Raw genomic sequence first — 19,905 nt, 5'->3', positions numbered from 1 at the left:
CAAGTATCCAAAACGGTATACTTGTTACTCAGGGGAACGACCGCAGGGGGTCCCTGCACTGACTGCTTCTTCCCAGTCCCTCTTACAGTTACCCACCTATCTCCAGTCTTTGGTGTAACTACTTCCCTGAAGCTCCTATCTATGACCCCCTCTGCCTCCCAAATGATCCGAAGTTCATCCAGCTCAAGCTCCAGGTCCCTAACACGGTTTTTGAGGAGCTGGAGTTGGGTGCACTTCCCACAGATGAAATCAGCAGGGACACTGACGGCGTCCCTCACCTCAAACATTCTGCAGGAGGAGCATTGTACTGCCTTCCCTGACATCACCTCTAGATTTAAAAAAAAACAAGAAAAAGAAAAAGAAAGAAGAGCTTACCTGATATTACCTCAAACCCTGCTCCCGCTGAAAGGTAAGCAAATTTAAAGGCACTCACTCACCTTCACGACAGGCCCCTGCTCCCGCTTCCCAACCACCGTGGGGTGGGGGGGTTGGTTAGAGGAGGAGGTAGGGTGGGAAACACTCACGAAGTGTTTCGGGTTTAACTGTCACTTGCCAACAGCCTCTCCACAAACCACCTTCAACTTAGGCTGACCGCACTGCACGTATGCAAATTCCCCCAGAACAGCTGATCAGTAGCTCTGCTCTGCTGGATGATTGCCTTCACTCAAACTCCTCGGGTCTACTTCGCAGATTCACCTTCAACTTCGGCTGACCGCACTGCACGTATGCAAATTCCCCCAGAACAGCTGATCAGTAGCTCTGCTCTGCTGCCCTCTGCTGGATGATTGCCTTCACTCAAACTCCTCGGGTCTACTTCGCAGATTCACCTTCAACTTCGGCTGACCGCACTGCACGTATGCAAATTCCCCCAGAACAGCTGATCAGTAGCTCTGCTCTGCTGCCCTCTGCTGGATGATTGCCTTCACTCAAACTCCTCGGGTCTACTTCGCAGATTCACCTTCAACTTCGGCTGACCGCACTGCACGTATGCAAATTCCCCCAGAACAGCTGATCAGTAGCTCTGCTCTGCTGCCCTCTGCTGGATGATTGCCTTCACTCAAACTCCTCGGGTCTACTTCGCAGATTCACCTTCAACTTCGGCTGACCGCACTGCACGTATGCAAATTCCCCCAGAACAGCTGATCAGTAGCTCTGCTCTGCTGCCCTCTGCTGGATGATTGCCTTCACTCAAACTCCTCGGGTCTACTTCGCAGATTCACCTTCAACTTCGGCTGACCGCACTGCACGTATGCAAATTCCCCCAGAACAGCTGATCAGTAGCTCTGCTCTGCTGCCCTCTGCTGGATGATTGCCTTCACTCAAACTCCTCGGGTCTACTTCGCAGATACACCTTCAACTTCGGCTGACCGCACTGCACGTATGCAAATTCCCCCAGAACAGCTGATCAGTAGCTCTGCTCTGCTGCCCTCTGCTGGATGATTGCCTTCACTCAAACTCCTCGGGTCTACTTCGCAGATTCACCTTCAACTTCGGCTGACCGCACTGCACGTATGCAAATTCCCCCAGAACAGCTGATCAGTAGCTCTGCTCTGCTGCCCTCTGCTGGATGATTGCCTTCACTCAAACTCCTCGGGTCTACTTCGCAGATTCACCTTCAACTTCGGCTGACCGCACTGCACGTATGCAAATTCCCCCAGAACAGCTGATCAGTAGCTCTGCTCTGCTGCCCTCTGCTGGATGATTGCCTTCACTCAAACTCCTCGGGTCTACTTCGCAGATTCACCTTCAACTTCGGCTGACCGCACTGCACGTATGCAAATTCCCCCAGAACAGCTGATCAGTAGCTCTGCTCTGCTGCCCTCTGCTGGATGATTGCCTTCACTCAAACTCCTCGGGTCTACTTCGCAGATTCACCTTCAACTTCGGCTGACCGCACTGCACGTATGCAAATTCCCCCAGAACAGCTGATCAGTAGCTCTGCTCTGCTGCCCTCTGCTGGATGATTGCCTTCACTCAAACTCCTCGGGTCTACTTCGCAGATTCACCTTCAACTTCGGCTGACCGCACTGCACGTATGCAAATTCCCCCAGAACAGCTGATCAGTAGCTCTGCTCTGCTGCCCTCTGCTGGATGATTGCCTTCACTCAAACTCCTCGGGTCTACTTCGCAGATTCACCTTCAACTTCGGCTGACCGCACTGCACGTATGCAAATTCCCCCAGAACAGCTGATCAGTAGCTCTGCTCTGCTGCCCTCTGCTGGATGATTGCCTTCACTCAAACTCCTCGGGTCTACTTCGCAGATTCACCTTCAACTTCGGCTGACCGCACTGCACGTATGCAAATTCCCCCAGAACAGCTGATCAGTAGCTCTGCTCTGCTGCCCTCTGCTGGATGATTGCCTTCACTCAAACTCCTCGGGTCTACTTCGCAGATTCACCTTCAACTTCGGCTGACCGCACTGCACGTATGCAAATTCCCCCAGAACAGCTGATCAGTAGCTCTGCTCTGCTGCCCTCTGCTGGATGATTGCCTGCACTCAAACTCCTCGGGTCTACTTCGCAGATTCACCTTCAACTTCGGCTGACCGCACTGCACGTATGCAAATTCCCCCAGAACAGCTGATCAGTAGCTCTGCTCTGCTGCCCTCTGCTGGATCTGATCCAAGGAAGAAGCATACAGATTGGCCAAGAAAAATAATAGGAATGAGGATTGGGAGCAGTTTAGAATTCAGCGAAGAACGCAAAGAAGGACAAAGGGATTGATTAAGGAGGGGAAAGTACAGTACGAAAGGAAGCTTGCAGGGAACACAAAACCTGACACTAAGGGTGGGATTCTCCAATCCTGCGGCAGAGTGTCCACGCCGTCGTAAATGCCATCGCGTTTTACGACGGCGTGAACAGGCCGCTCCCACGACTAATTCTGGCCCCTACAGGGGGCCAGCACAGCACTGGATCCCGGTGCGAAATGTACGCCGCAGGACCTCCGCATGTACAGTTGCGCCGGTGCCAACAAGGACATGCGCAGTGGCACCGGCGCCCACACGCGCATGCGCAGTGGCCTCCTTCAACGCAGCGGCCCCGATGCAACATGGCGCAGGGCTACAGGGGCCGGCGCATAGGTAAGGAGGCCCCTAGCCACAGAGGCCGGCCCGCCGATCGGTGGGCCCTGATCGTGGGCCAGGCCACATCAGAGGCCCCCCGGGGTCGGCGTCCCCCTCCCCTCCCACAGGCCGATACCTGACCCTTCCACGCCGAGGTCCCACCAGCCCAGAGCAGGATAGAACGGCGCCGGCTGTACTCGGCTCTTTTCTCATGGCCGCTCGGCCCATGCGGGGCCGGAGAATCAGTGGGTCAGCAGCATAAAGCGGCCTGCGACCGGCGACGCACCAACCACGCCGGCGCCAATGCCGCTGATTCTCTACTCTGTGGAGAATCGCGTGCCAGCGTTGGGGCGGCGTGGCCTGTTAGCGGGGATTCTCCGGCCCGGCCCTGGGCTGGGAGAATCCCACACTAAGAGTTTCTATAGATATGTAAAGAGAAAGAGATTGGTAAAGAGCAATATAGGCCCCCTACAGACAGAAACAGGGGAATGCATAATAAGGGTCAAAGAAATGGCTGAGCAATTGAATACATACTTTGGTTTTGTCTTCACAAAAGAGGACACAAACCAGAAATGTTGGAGAATGGAACGTTGAGTAAGAGGGAAGAACTGAGGGAGATCTACATTAGTAGAGAAATGGTGCTGGGAAAATTTATGGGATTGAAGGCAGATAAATCCCCAGGGCCTGAGAATCTGTATCCCAGAGTGCTTCAGGAGGTGGCTCTGGAAATAGTGGGCAGGATTCTCCGTGAACCGGCGGGGGGGGGGGGGGGGGGGGGGGGGGCACTCCAGCGCTGAGGAGTGGTGTGGACCACTCCGGCGTCGGGTCGTCCCGGAGGTGTGGAATCCTAAGCACCTTCAGGGGCTAGGCCTGTGCCGGATTGTTTGGCACTGCGTCAGCCAGCACGGAAGGGATTGGCGCCACATCAACCAGCGCCGAAGGGCATCCGCTGACCGGCGCATGCACTGGAGCACCAGCGTGTGCTGCCGTCATCCCAGCGCATGCGCAGGGGGGGTTCTTCTCCGTACCGGCCATGGCCGAGGTTGACAGCGGCCGGTGCTAAGGGAAAGAGTGCACAGCTCGGTCGAGGATCGGAGTGTCCCGATCGCGGGCCATGCCACCGTGGGGGCACCCCCCCGGAGCCAGATACCCCCGCCCGTCCTCACCCCGAGGACTCTGCAGGACGCTCGTGGAGCCAGATCTCGCCGGTAAGGACCTGTTGTGATTTACGCCAGTGGGACCCGCCAGAAATGGGTGGCCACTCAGCCCATCGTGGGCCGGAGAATCGTCGGGGGGGGGGGGCCGGGGGGCCATTGGCGTGCCACAATTCCCGCCCCCGGCAAAACACCGGCGCCGGAGAATTTGGCACCTGGCGGGGGGCGGGATTCACGGCCCCCCCCCCCCCCCCCCCGGTGATTCTCCGACCCGGCGGAGGGGTCGGAGAATCCCACCCAGTGGATGCATCGGTGGTCATCTTCCAGGATTCTATAGACTCTGGAACAGTCCCTGCAGATTGGAGTGTAGCTCACGTCACTCCGATATTCAAAGAGGGAGGTAGAGAGAAAGCATGGAATTATAGACCAGTAAGCCTAACATCGGTAGTGGGGAAAATTCTTGAATCCATTATCAAGGACTTTATAGCGGAACATTTAGAAAGCAGTGGCAGGATCAGTCAGAGCCAACATGGATTTATGAAGGGAAAAGCATGCTTGACAAATTTGTTGGAATTCTTTGAAGAGGTAACCAGTACAGTCGACAAGGGGGAGCCAGTCGATGTGGTCTATTTGGACATTCAGAAGGCGTTTGACAAAGTCCCGCATAAGAGATTATGGTGCAAAATTAAAGCGCATGGGATTGGGGGAAATGTATTGAGGTGGATACAAAACTGGTTGGCAGAGAGGAAACAAAGAGTAGGGATTAATGGGTCCTTTTCAAATTGGCAGGCAGTAACCAGTGGGGTCCCACAGGGATCGGTGCTGGGACCCCAGCTAGTCACAATACATATTAATTATTTGGATGAGGGAACAAAATGTAACATCTCAAAGTTTGCAGATGATACCAAATTAGGTGGGAGGGTGAATTGTGACGAGGATGCAGAGATCCTGCAGCATGATCTAGACAGGTTGGGCGAGTGGGCAAATCAATGGCAGATACAGTATAATTTGGATAAGTATGAAGTTATTCACTTTGGAAGCAAAAACAGGAAGGCAGATTACTACCTGAATGGTTGTAAATTGGGAGAGGGGAGTGTGCTGCAGAACCTGGGTGTCCTTGTGCACCATTCGCTGAAGGTAAGCATCAGATGCAGCAGGAAGTAAAGAAGGCTAATGGTAGGTTGGCCTTTATTGCGAGAGGTTTCGAGTATAGAAGCAGGGATGTGTTGCTGCAATTGTACAGGGCCTTGGTGAGGCTACACCTGGAGTATTGTGCGCAGTTTTGGTCTCCTTCTCTGAGAAAGGATGTTCTTGCTCTCGAGGGAGTGCAGCGAAGGTTTGCCAGACTGATTCCAGGGATGGCGGGACTGTCATATGAGGAGAGATTGACTAGGTTGGGATTGTTCTCCCTGGAGTTCAGAATGAGGGGAGATCTCATAGAGACTTATAAAATTTTAACGGGACTAGACAGGGTAGATGCAAGGAAGATGTTACCAATGATAGGTGTGTCCAGAACCAGGGGCCACTGTCTGAGGATTCAGGGTAAACATATATAAGGAAACATTGCTTCATACAAAGTGTGGTGAGCCTGTGGAATTCATTACCAGAGGAAGTCGTTGATGCTAAAACTTGGAATATATTCAAGAGGCGGCTAGATATAGCAGTTGGAGAGAATGGGATCAAAGGCTATGGGGAGAAAGCAGGATTAGGCTGTTCAGTTGGATGATCAGCCACGATCGTGATGAATGGTGGAGCAGGCTCGAGGGGCCAAATGGCCTCCTCCTGCTGCTATCTTCTATGTATCCATCTATGTAAGATAGGCTGAATGGCCTCCTTCTGTACTGTAACTTTTCTATGATTCTATGTGACTCCAGACCTCACAACAATGTGATTGACTCTAAATTGCTCAGGATCCCACATGAATGAACAAAAAAAACACTACGCCTAGGCGTCTGTCCAAGGTCCACAGGTAACGTTGAAGAGGTCTGTTGCCTGAGATGACTGGTGGGCGTCCCCTGGGGTCCTGGATGTTGAGAGTCCGGGCGTACTCTTGAGCAATGGGCTGTTGCAGTGCCTTCTCAGTGCGCTGGGCAGGACGTGTATCACAGGAAGGGACGGTGTCAGATGGGCTGGACACCTCCAGGGTCCTCTAGATGAAAGGCACATTCACTCACACACTACAAGTAGAAACATCCTCTCCACGTCCACTCACAGTATCCTGTAAGTTTCAATAAGATCCCACCTCATCCTTCTAAACTCCAACGAGTACAGACCTCGAGTCCTCAACTGCTCCTCATCTGACAAGCTCTTCATTCCAGGGATCATTCTTGTGAACCTTCTCTGGACCCTGTCATGTATGTGTGTGAGTAAACGCCTGTGCATCTGAGTGAGTGTGCATGTGAGTGCAGAAGTGTGTGAATTTTTATGGTATGTGGACTTCGCTGGCTAAGCCAGCATTCATTGCCCATGCCTATTGGCCTTGCAAAGGTGGTGGTGCACTTCTTTGTTGAACCGTTGCATTCCTTGAGGAGTAGGTATACTCAGAGTGCTGTTCGGGAGGGAGCTTCAAGATGTTGACCCAGGGACCATGAAGGAACGGCGATATATTTCCAAGTCAGGATGATGAGTGACTTGGAGGAGATCCTCCAGATGATGGTTCCCAGGTATCTGCTGCCGTTGTCGTCCTATAGGGTAGTGGTCGTGGGTTTGGAAGGTGCTATCCAAGGAGACCTGGTGAATTCTTGCAGTGCATCTTGTTGATGGTGCACACAGCAGCCACTGTGCATTGGTGGTGGAGGGAGTGAATATGTGCGTGTGTGTGTGCGTGTGTGATTGCATGTATGAGAGAATGTGTGTGAGTGTCAGTGAATGTGTGTGTGTGCGCAAATGAATCTAAGTGTGTGTCCATATGGGTGGTGTGAGTATGTGTATGTATCTGTGTGCGAGGGTGAGTGAATATCAACATGATCTGAGTTCATGTATATAATCCTTACCTGCGCACCAATCTGATGGAGCCAATCACCCGTCTGTTGTAGAACCTGTCCAATTTATTATTAATTCATTCATGAGATGTGGCCGTCACTCAGAAGTCTGAAATTTCTTGGCTATCCCTAACTGCTTTGAGAATGTAATGGTGAGGCTCTTGGCTTGACAAAGATGCTGTGTAGGCCATTTCAGAGGGCAGACGTGAGTCAGCCAGGTGGAACTGGTCAGGTACAGGCTCAATGGGGAAAAGACCACGATGGAAGTCAAGAGTGAAACGGCCTTACCCGTACAACAATCCGACTGCTTCGGGCTCATTTTAACTGATTTCAGCTTCTTATTTATAGATTTTAAAAGCTAATTTAAACCTCTCAAACTGCAACACTAGGGTTTAAACTCTCAGTTCTCAGGATTACTGAACATCAGATATTGGGGCGGTGGGGGCAATTCTCCGCCACCTGCCGCCGTCTCTAATGGGAGGGGGTCTCTGTACTGGGGGTCTCTGTACTGGAGGTCTCTGTAATGGGGTCTCTGATAAGGGAATGTCTCTGATGGGGGGGATCTCTGATTTAGAGTTTGGGTCTCTGGTGGAGGGTCTTTAGGGGGTTTCTGATATGTGGGTCTCTGGTGGAGGTCTTTGGGGAGGTCTCTGATTTGGGGGCCTCTGATATGGGGGCCTCTGATGGAGGTCTTTGGGGGTGTCTCTGATATGGGGGCCTCTGATATGGGGGCCTCTGATGGAGGTCTTTGGTGGGGGTTTCTCGTGGTAGGCTTCAATACGGTGGAGGTTGGGACACCCTGTTGTGTACGTGCTTTGTGAGAGGGGAGGGAGGGTGATTTACCCTGGGGATTACCACACCTCAGATGAGGGACAAGATTGATAAGGCAGGGTCTTTATGAATAACCTCAGCCAGTACGGGAATTAAAGCCATGCTTTGGCCTCACTCTGCATCACAAACCAAATGTCCAGCCAATTGAGCTAAACCAACTCAGTAAGTGAGGAGACCAAAACGATACATTGGTTCAGAGCATATCCACCATGCCCCTTAACAATAACACGGTGAAATCAGGTGGGTTTTACATCAGGAGAATGGTGCAGACCACCAGATAAAGGTGTTTGCCCCTCTTACTTCAGATTTATTATCCCTCCCCGTCTAGTTTGGAAAACGAACCTTCCATCTCTCCAGGACCTGCTCAATTGGTCACTCCTGCTTTGCCTTTGAGTGATGTGGGCAGGAGGCCCTGGCTTCACTTTCAATCTGTGCTGACTTTGGTATTAACTGGAGCTGCTGTTGGCTTCAGTGCCGTTCTGCCGGAGAGGAGATCAATCCACAGGACCCGTGGTCCAACTTGGTCACTATCCAAGGCTACAAGGTGTGGGTATTGAACGAGGACAGTTCCACAATGATGTCTCTCCGCTGTGGTACAGCCCGCTGATACTGGAACGACCCGCACGTACGGATTGGTCACTGGGACATTGGGCGAGAGCATATGGAGGCTTCGGGGGTGGGGAGGGTTCTCGACTACCGTCTGGAGAATCAGCGAGACAGACGTGCTGCCTCTTTTTGTGAAGACCATTGAATCACACACCATGCAGTCAGGGAGCACTGAGGTGGGTGAGGGGTGGGGGGCTACCTGGGTGGGGGAGGGGGGGGGGAGGTGTAGAAACCTCGCCCTTGAGAGCTGCGTTCAGCAATGCCACTGGGGAAGGACAGGCACCAGAATCCTAAAGATATGGGGCCACCCAGACCACAGGTAATTAATGGGGGAGGGGGGGGTGGGAGTGATGAGGGGGCTTGGATTTCACGGGGAGAAGGGTGCAGGGCAAGGGCAGGGGAGTGGTAGTTACCCCTCTTTCCAATGTCCAGTCTCTCGATCAGGCATTGAGTGTCTTTGATTGAGGGGAACCACCCCCTCCCCATCCCATCTACCCCCACTGGAGGCGACAATCTGGTCGCACAACTGCTGTCGTGCACCACCGTATGGCAACAGGACAACCTGCAGCGACGGCAGGATGAGGCCCTTTTGTGGTCATTAATTGGTCATTTAAGGGCTTCAATAGATGGCTGGGTGGGTCAGTTAACCAATGGCCTTCCTGCCCAGAATTTAATTCTGGCAGAAGTGGGGAGGTGACAGAGTTCTGTTCCTCCACCATCCCACATAAACAGATACCCTTCCTCCCTCCAAACTAACCACCAGCGAGAGCATAGGCTCTGTCCCTCATGTCAGGAGTCTTTGTTTACCCCAGTTAATACATGGTAGCTGGGGCAACACGGTAGCATTGTGGATAGCACAATTGCTTCACAGCTCCAGGGTCCGAGGTTCGATTCCGGCTTGGGTCACTGTCTGTGCGGAGTCTGCACATCCTTCCCGTGTGTGCATGGGTTTCCTCCGGGTGCTCCGGTTTCCTCCCACAGTCCAAAGATGTGCAGGTTAGGTGGATTGGCCATGATAAATTGCCCTTAGTGTCCCAAATTGCCCTTAGTGTTGGGTGGGGTTACTGGGTTATGGGGATAGGGTGGAGGTGTTGACCTTGGGTGGGGTGCTCTTTCCAAGAGCCGGTGCAGACTCGATGGGCCGAATGGCCTCCTTCTGCACTGTAAATTCTATGATACAGAGGGCTTCTGGAGGGAAAGAGAAGCAGGGTGGAAGAATTCTTTTGGGGGTGAACTTATTTAGCCCCGTGTAACATTGGTGGACGTTCAGTGCAAACCCCTGTTCATGTGAGTTTGTGGTGTTTCCACTGAAGTCACCGGCGTCCAGTTGGAGAATTCTCCCAGGATTCCGCCCTATTCGCTTTTTGACTCCGTTATAATCGTTACCGTTCATTCTGGCACGTCTTGTACTAGGAAAATGGTCAGAGGAGATGGGAGGATGAACCAGAGAGATTGACAGGTGGAGAGAGAGAGAGAAAATGAGCGAAAGAAACTGTGAGGGAGTAAAATTAGAGGGGAAGAGTGAGGGGACAGAGTTTGAGAGAAAGAATGACAGACAAAGAGGGATGTATAGCGAGAAAGAAAATAGAGATTGGGAGACAGAGAGAGAGTGAATAAGAGAATGACAGTGTGAGGAGGAGGGAGAGAGAGAGAGAGCCAAAGAGGAAGACAGAGGTCGTAACTTCACAGTAATAAAGTGAGTGATCTGTACATGATGATGTGATGTATATTCTTCTTGTCAAATGTACCTAACACCTTTGTTTTTTTCCCCTCCCCTCAGGTGTGATAAACAGATGTACACCAATCAAATATCACTACTCCTCAGCAATCCTTCCGAAAAATCTTTCATACAACATCACGAAAACCATCCGACAAGATGAGTGGCACTCCTTGCGTAAGTCTAGAATCTCTCCTAATAACCTCTCCCTTAACGGGGCCATGTGATTCAATGGGAATGCTGGGCTGCGTTTCAGTTGCTTGTTCGTACACAGTCGATTTCTACAGGTCATTATGTTGTATGAAATGAGTGGTGGGGGAGTGGGGGCAAGGGTGAGAAAAAATGAGGCCGGTTTGATGAATATCTATGTTCCATGTTCTAATAGGGATCAGTGAGTTGACTCGATTGTTCTCTCAATGCTGTCATGATGTGATCTGGGTGGACGTGGGGATTGTGCTGTATTGAGGTGAAGCAACGTTCAGTAATCTCGCACAGTTTTTTGGTTGGAAGCTGTCATGATCCTTCTCAGTGCCCTGCTGTACTGTCTGTAATCAATGTCTCTCTTCACAAACACGAGTGAGCTTTAAGCTTGAGGCTTAAAGGGCGGCGCGGGGGCACAGTGGTTAGCACTGCTGCCTCACAGCACTGAGGACACGGGTTCGATCCCGGCCCCGGGTCACTGTCCATGTGGATTTGCACATTCTCCCTGTGTCTGTGTGGGTCTCAGCCCCACAACCCAAAGATGTGCAGGGTAGGTACATTGGCCACACTAAAATTGCCCCTTAATTAGAATTATTTTTTTTTAAAAGCTTGAGGTTTGCAACTTAACGGGCGCGATTCAGCCCGAAAATTTCAAAGTGCCATTTTGGGTGCGGTTGGCGGGCTTTTTAGGTGAGATCCAGACCTGGATTTAGCCGCACTAAGGGAGGGATCCATCGTCCACGCTGCATCTCGTTCGGTCAGAATGGGGCTGGACCTGTAGATGCCGTGAGATCCCTCTTCCGGAATCATCCTGGGCAACTTGGTCCTGCCAGCCTGGTATCCTGACATTGCCTGCTGACACTGGGCACTGCCAGGGTGCCAGGCTGGTGGTGCCAAAGTGCCTGACTGGCATTTTTCCTACGCTGGGGGTCGGGCCAGGCGGTGCCCTGCCTATGTTAGTTGGTGTGAGGGGGGGGCCCGAGGACCCTCTCATAGATGTTTGGGTGATCTGAAGGTCACATTGGGGGAGTCAAGAGATCAGGATTCCATTTAAAAATGGCATCCCGATCTCCTCCTGCGAGGAGTTCCGGCGAGCGGAGTTCCTCATTGCAGGAAACGGGACTAAGTGCATCCTCAGCAGGGCGTAGCATTGATAGCATGGTGTTTCCCGGCACTGCAAGCGCCAGGGACCACCCAGCTAAACCCGCTCGACACGAGACTTTGTTGCAATTCGGTTAGCTTGGGCTCGGAGTCATTTTTTGGGCCCTTGGGGCGTTTCTCCCGGTTTCTCCACAGTCGAGCCCATGTTTAGAAATTTGTTCAATTGGGAGCTTAACGCGCCGGTGAGACTGACTTCTGGGAGATTGGGCCGCCATTTTGAAAGGATGCCCTGATCTCTAAGTGAGCTTGAGGGTCCCCAACACTCTCACCCACGGGCAATGCCACCCCCTCCAGACATGCGCATTACCTCTCCCCCAACCAGGTGAGGACACCACGCTAAGGGGTTGCTGAGGGCCTCTCCCCTGTTTCAGGCCTCCACGCCCCCCCTGTTGGGAGCCCCACCCTTTCAGGATCCCCCCATCGTCAATCCCCCCCACCATCTTTCACTCCCCTTTCATGGCATAGGCCTCCCCCTCAGACCCCGACTCTTGGCAGTGCCAACCTGCACTGCCAGGCTGGCACCCAGTAAGTGCCCCAGCACCCTGGCAGTTCCAGGTTGGCATTGCTGGGGAAGTGACAGGGTACTGTCCTGCCCTGTCGCCGACCGCCGGAGGGCTCCAACGACCTCCTCAACCCTAAGTGGCCATCATGACTAGTTTAGTCTCTGCTTGTGGAGACTAGTTCAATCGACGCCCGGTTAAAGCTTTGCCAATGTGGTTGGTGACTCCACTACCGAGTCACTGGGTGGCGAGTGAATGTAGCGCGGCATAGTTAAATGAGCCTAATAAATATCATTATCTGGATCACGGCTAGCAATGGTGTGATCTTCGCCCGTGATTCACCCATGGTGCCTGGCACCACGTTGCATGCAGTGTGATAGCTGAATCGCACCCACCATTCTGCTGTCTACCTTTATATTCAGCGTGTATCTTATTTTAATCTGCTCACTCTGAATTTCAGCGCAGTGATATCCAATGTAACATCTGCCACGATTCTGGAATATTCTTAAAGCAACATTACCATTACAGTAGATATTGGATGTACCAGAATAAAATACTGGTCTAGTGTGTTAAAAATATGTCTTGCCAATGACGTTGTTACGTTCGAGAGAAATAGGTTGTGGGTAGTAATTGTCTTTGTGAAAGTATTACATGGGATAGCTGGGGTGCATTGTCACTCCCAGGATTGACACTGGGGTTTGATTTTGTAAGTTTTATTTTGATGTTATGTTTTAGTAACAGTGCCTGACCAGATGCTGTCAACCCTTCTCTTTTTTTGTTCAACTAAAAGTGTAGAATTTGATTCTTTGTTAATTTGTCCCCCTTTATTTGTTAAATTTAATGTACTCAAAAGAGTAAAGATAGGGGACAGCTGGGACACTGGGTTAAGTGGGGGGAGAGCTGTGAGACTGAACAAGTCAATAAACTCTCAATCAAGGAAAGCTCTGTATCTTGATTTTGGTGTCACCAGCCTACATGGACCCTGTTAACGTGCAACACATAATGGTTGCTGGTATTGATGCAGGACCACTGTTTGATAATCATAATAATTTTTATTGTTGGCACAAGTAGGCTTACATTAACACTGCAATGAAGTTACTGTGAAAGCCCCTAGTTGCCACACTCCAACATCTGTTCGAGTACAGTGAGGGAGAAATCAGAATGTCCAAATTACCTCACAGCATGTCTTTCGGGACTTATGGCGGGAAACCGGAGCACCCGGAGGAAACCCACGCAGACACGGGGAGAATGTGCAGATTCTGCACAGACAGTGACCCAAGCTGAGAATCAAACCTGGGACCCTGGCGCTGTGAAGCAACAATGCTAACCACTGTGCTACCATCCCGCTCCTTACCGTACCATACCTTGCGATTTATCAGTCGCAAGAGACATACCTTAGCCAATATTCTTTAAATTTGCGTACTACTCTCAATTCATTGTTTCAAATTTCTCCCAAATCAAAATGCTCTTCCCAGGTTCAACGCATATTTGTTTAATGATAGGGCAGCACAGTGGCACAGTGGGTTAGCACTACGGCCTCACATCGCCGATGTCCCGGTTTCGATCCCGGCTCTGGGTCACTGTCCGTGTGGAGTTTGCACATTCTCCCTGTGTTGCATTGGTTTCGCCCCCACAACCCAAAAAGATGTGCAGGATAGGTGGATTGGCCATGCTAGATTGCCCCTTAATTGGAAAAAAAATGAATTTGGTATTCTAAATTTAAATTTTAAAAATGTTTGTTTAATGATCCTGAGCACTGTCTCGAGGAAGATAATGAAGTATTTCCCCACAGTTCTGAGCCTGGGACTGCTGAAGGTATCGGGCAAAGAACATAGCCTTATGGGTAGGTGGGGAGCCAGATACAGAGACAGAAGTAGGCAGAGAGAGAGACAGAGAGAGAGAGACACACACAGGGAGAGACAGACAGAAAGAGAGGGTGGGAGGGAGTCAAGAGACAGAGAAAGAGGAAGCTGGTGACATTTGGAGATAAGAGACCGACAGAGAGAGACAGAGGGAGAGAAGTCGACAGGAGATCCATATTGTTACACTGGTTATCACTAACAGCTAACGTAAGCTGAACAGCTGAAATGAACAACCCAGGCTGGGCCTGCCATGGAGGCTGTGTACAGTTTCTGAATGTGTATCACTCTATTCGGATCCCAGCTACATTTAAATGGCCAAGTCTGTTAAAGCCCAACTCCTGAGAGGCGACCAGGCGTAGCACCAGCACAAAGTCCATTTTTGTACCGAACAAAACCACAAGTATCCTGTGATGGGTCATCGTCATCAGTAGGGGATGGGGAAAAAGATTTATTTATTGTTTGGTTATTAATAACTGATTGGTTGGTAGTCTGGTCGGTAAACTGCTCCCAGGTTATAAGCCACTGCCGTCCCTCTTACCTCCAGAGGCAGTGTTCACACCCTCCACAAAGTCAGAAATGGCCAACGTGGGCCTCTGGTTCATACGCATCGCAGTACCCTAACACCCACTGGAAGAAGAACACACATGACACAGGGAGCCTGTTAATCAAATTATCTTGCTGGTTTGGCGAATGCAATGGAGAGAATGTGAAATAATTGACCATTTAAAGATTTACGCGAGTGAGAATCTTCCATTTATCCTTCAGACAGCTCGGTCTTACTAATGTGTTTAGTGTCACAAAGAGAAAGACACATTCTTAATCTCTTGTGAAAAAATTCCAACGAGAAGGATTGGTAGAACATAAGATTACAAGAAGCAAGAGTAGGCCATTGGGCCCGTCAAGCCTACTCACCCATCCAGAAGATCATTGCTGATCTAACTGTGGTCTCAACCCCTAAACCATTGACTCCCATGAAGGTCCAATACCCGTCTAATTCAGCCATATATTCAATGGCTCAGCTTACACCGCACTCTGGGTTATGAATTTCAAAGATTCATGTGCCCCTGAGAAGAAATTCCTCCTCATCTGCATGTTAAATGGGCGCCCTCTTATTTTTAAATGATGTCCACTAGTTCTAGGTTCCACCACAAGAAGAAACACTCTCTCAGCACCCACCTTGTCGAGTCCCCTCATGATCTTATGTTTCAGTAAGTTCACCTCTCATTCTTCTAAACTCCAATCGGTGTAGACCCAACCTCATTAGATAACTTCTTCATCCCAGGGATCAACCAAGTGAACTTTCCATGAACTGCCTCCAATGCAAGTATATCGCTCCCTAAATAAGGGGAGCAAAACTGTGCAGAAGGAGGCTATTTAGCCCATCGATTTTGCACCAACCCTCTATCTAGGCCCACACCCCTGCTCTATCCCCGTAACCCTGTAGCTCCTTCTAACCTGCACATCTTAGGACACTAAGGGTTAATTTAGCCTGGCCAATCCACCTAACCTGCACATCTTTAGATTGTGGGAGAAAACCGGAGCACCCGGAGGAAACCCACACAGACACGGGGAGAACGTGCAAACTCCAAACGTTCACTCAAGATTGGAATCAAACCTGAAACCCTGGTGCTGTGAGACAGCAATGCTAACCACTGTGCCACCATGCAGCCCTCCAGGTCGGTCTCACTATAGTGTCACAAGACACTATAAGGGCAGCACGGTAGCATGGTGGTTAGCATAAATGCTTCACAGCTCCAGGGTCCCAGGTTCGATTCCCGGCTGGGTCACTGTCTGTGCGGAGTCTGCACGTCCTCCCCGTGTGTGCGTGGGTTTCCTCCAGGTGCTCCGGTTTCCTCCCACAGTCCAAAGATGTGCGGGTTAGGTGGATTGGTCATGCTAAATTGCCCGTAGTGTCCTAAAAAGTAAGGTTAAAGGGGTTAAGGGTATAGGGTGTTGGGTTACAGGTATAGGGTGGATACGTGGGTTTGAGTAGGGTGATCATTGCTCGGCACAACATCGAGGGCCGAAGGGCCTGTTCTGTGCTGTACTGTTCTATGTTCTAAGACTTGTCTACTTTGATATTCCTAATTACTTGCTATACTTGTATGTTTGCTCTCTGTGATTCACGGAAAAAGCCACCCCAATCACTCTCCCACAGCATTCTGCAATTTCTCCCCATTTAAGTTATACAGTGCTATTCTATACTTCATGCCACATTTTCCCACATTATGCGCCACAAGACAAGTTTTTTGCCCAGTCACTTAACCTACCTTTATCCCTTCTGTCTCTCCTCACAATCTATTTCTGTGTGAAAGAACAAAGAACAAAGAAAATTACAGCACAGGAACAGGTCCTTCGGCCCTCCCAGCCTGCGCCGATCCAGATCCTTTATCTAAACCTGTTGCCCATTTTCCAAGGTCTACGCCCCTCTGTTCCCCACCATTCATATATCTGTCCAGATGCATCTTAAATGATGCTATCGTGCCCGCCTCTACCACCTCCGCTGGCAAAGCATTCCAGGCACCCACCACCCTCTGCGTAAAAAACTTTCCACGCACATCTCCCTTAAACTTTCCCCCTCTCACCTTGAAATCGTGACCCCTTGTAATTGACACCCCCGCTCTTGGAAAAAGCTTGTTGCTATCCACCCTGTCCATACCTCTCATAATTTTGTAGACCTCAAAAAGATCCCCCCCTCAACCTCCGTCTTTCCGTCAGCAAAGTTAGTTACAATACACCCTGTCCCTTTATCCAAGCTAGTATATAGATTGTAAATAGTTGAGACTCCTGCACTGATTCCCTTGTTACAGTTTGAAAATTTGAAAATGACCTATTTATTCCAACTCTCTTGTTTCCTGTTAGCCAGCCAATCCTCTAGCCATGCTTATATATCACCCCCGACACGATGAACTCTTTTCTCATGTAATAACCTTTTATACCGTACCTTATCGAATATATTTTGGAAATCCATAAACACTACAGACGCCATCGAACGGCCTCGTCGCACCTGTCTTCATGCTGTTTGTGACGCTTGGAATGCCTCGAGATCAAACGCCGGTGAGATGTCACTATGGCCCCATTTAGCACTGGTCCACACAAACTTGGACCAGGTGTAATGGGACCTAGCCCCGGGGGTATCCCAGGTCATAAAATGAAAATGAAATGAAAACTGCTTATTGTCACAAGCAGGCTTAAAATGAAGTTACTGTGAAAAGCCCCTAGTCGCCACATTCCGGCGCCTGTTTGGGGAGGCTGGTACAGTAATTGAACGCGCGCTGCTGGCCTGCTTGGTCTGCTTTAAAAGCCAGCGATTTAGCCCAGTGAGCTTAACCAGCATCGGAGGCCGCCGGGTGGTCGGGCTCTGGGAAGGGTGGCACTCTGGCACTCCAGCCATCCTGGCACCCTGACAGTGCCACATTAGCACTGCCAGGGTGCCCAGATGGCACTGCCAGGATGGCTGGGGCATTTGCAGGGTTCCAGGCCGGCAGTGCCTGGGTGCCGGGTTGCCCATGCCAGGGGTTGGGCCTGGGGTGCCTTGCCCTTAAGGGGTGGGGCGGGGAAGGGCTCACGAACCATCTAAGAGGTAACAATCTAGGTAATGGCATTGGGGGTTCCAGAGGTCGCGGCCAAGCTCAACTTGTCAGTGCAGGAAGTGAGGTAAGTGCTGCCTCGGAAGAGCTTTCCCAACCCAAGGCCAGCACTGAGAAACAACTTGCTATACTTGCCCAAAACCAGGCTCAGTTTTTTAGTTGTTATCTACTGGTTCTCCTTTATCTACCCTGCTTGTTACATCCTCAAAAAACTCTCACACACTTGTCAATCACTATTTCCCTTTTACAAAACCCATGTTGACTCTATTTAATTGTGTGATGACTTTATAAATGCCAGGCTATCACTTCCTTAATAATGGATTCCAGATTGTTTTCCAAGACTGTGGTCCCCCAGGGCCAGATGGCCTCCATCTTCGGGTCATAAAGAAGCATCTGCCGAGATAGTGGATATATGCATGGAGGCACAGTGGTTAGCACTGCTGCCTCATAGCTCCAGGGACTCGGGGTCAATTCCGGCTTTGGATGACTATCTGTGTGGGTTTCCTCCGGGTGCTCCGGTTTCCTCCCACAGTCCAAACATGTGCAGGTAGGTTGATTGGCCATGATAAATTGGCCATGGTGTCCAAAAAGGCTTGGTGGGTTACTGGGTTACGGTGGATGTGTGGTTTTAAGTAGGGTGCTCTTTCCAAGGGCCGGTACAGACTCGATAGACCGAATGGCCTCCTCCTGCGCTCTAAATTCAATGATTGCATGGTTCGTTATAACCATTCAAAGTGCCCTAAATTCTTGAATGGCTAACTGGCCTGTCGTTCCCTGCTTTGTTCCCTTTCCTTTCTTGAATAGAGTTGCTACATTTGAATTCCCTCGGACCTTTCCAGAATTTGAAGAATTTTGGAAGATTACAACTATTGCATCCACAATATCTACAGCCACTTCTTTTGTGACCCTAGGATGGAGGTCTAGGGGACCCTAGTCCCATTAGTTTTCTTAGCATTTATTCCTCCTGTAATCAGGATTGTTTTAATATTCTTCCTCCCATTTGCCTTTTGATTCCTACTATCCTTGGGATGTTGTGTCATCCACTGTGAAGACAGATACAAAAATACTTGTTGATCCTCTACCATTTCCTTGTTCCCATTATTAATTCCCGAGGCTCATCTTCTAAGCGACCAATGTATACTTTAGCTACTCTCTTCCTTTTTAGTTGTACAAGCTCTTACTGACTGTTTTTATATTTCTTGCTAGTTTACTTAAACCCTCTAATTTCCCCCTCTTCATTTCTTGCTCGTCATCCTTTGCTGGTTTCTGATGTTTCCCCAATCACCTGACTGACAATTAATCTTCCCAGCATTGCACCTCTGCTCTTTCAATTTGCTAGGATTCTGAACTTCCTTAGATAGCTACGGATGGTGCATCCTTTTTTTCTCTCAACGTAACACACCATTGTTTAGATTTTCAAAATACCTCCTTAAATATCCTCCACTGCTTATTTACCTATTGATCTATTTTCCCAGTTCACTGTAGCCAACCTGGTCTTCATTCATTTAGAATTGCAACGTAAGGCACTCTTCTTAGTTCACTTCTATCCTCTAAAGCCTTTCTTCCTTTGTTCATGTTCTTCTATCCTGCCAGAGCCAGAGAATCACCTAAAAAGGCTTTGCACCCTCATCTCTAGTGCCGTCTCACGCTTCTATCCTTGGTCCGATTTTATTTTTCATCTGCAGGCTGTCGTTTGGCAATATTGAGCATAAACAACTCAGTAGTTTTGACATACACGTTGATGTCCACCCAGCTCTATCTTACCACCACCTCACTCAAAACCTTCACTTTACCTCTTGTTATCTCACCATTTGTATGACACCCAGTGCCTGAATGTGACTCTGGGCACCTGGATGGGTTTACACGGAGTAAAATCTGACTCTACCTTGGGTGAGCAGAAGTTTTGTTCCAGTTAAACATCGGTAGCACTGAAGCCATTAGTTGCGGTTTTCCGGACCTTCCCACCAGCAAGATCTTCCGGATCTGCGAAAAGTTACCCTTCATAGTGGAGTCCCTGGCAATGGGATGGGAAAGCCACCAAAAACACCTTAAACATCGGCGGGACCGGAAGACATCACCGGCGGCCAATGCTGATCCGCCTCCACCAGCCCAAAACATACCACAAGGGGGCTGGAGAATCACACCCATTGGCCCTGCTACATATCCTGAATCCCGGTCCACAATTCCATTACCCAACTCTGCCACTGTCCGGCATGACCGAGGCAGCCTTGGCATCCCTT

The 19,905-nt window shown here is 50.1% G+C and overlaps 1 protein-coding gene across 1 annotated transcript in view; it reads left to right on the top strand.

Moving 5' to 3' along the window:
• Positions 1-19,905, top strand: part of tmem178b (transmembrane protein 178B) — a 494,362-nt gene that overhangs the window by 104,927 nt on the left and 369,530 nt on the right. The window contains exon 2 of the mRNA XM_038780955.1: positions 10,415-10,528. Coding sequence (XP_038636883.1) covers positions 10,415-10,528 — 114 coding nt within the window. The remainder of the gene's footprint in view (positions 1-10,414; positions 10,529-19,905) is intronic.

This window comes from Scyliorhinus canicula, chromosome 20 (genome assembly GCF_902713615.1).
Source record: "Scyliorhinus canicula chromosome 20, sScyCan1.1, whole genome shotgun sequence".
In the NCBI taxonomy this organism is placed as follows: Eukaryota; Metazoa; Chordata; class Chondrichthyes; order Carcharhiniformes; family Scyliorhinidae; genus Scyliorhinus; species Scyliorhinus canicula.
Note: the sequence above shows the minus strand (reverse complement) of the source record. Positions and strands in the feature narration are given on the sequence as shown.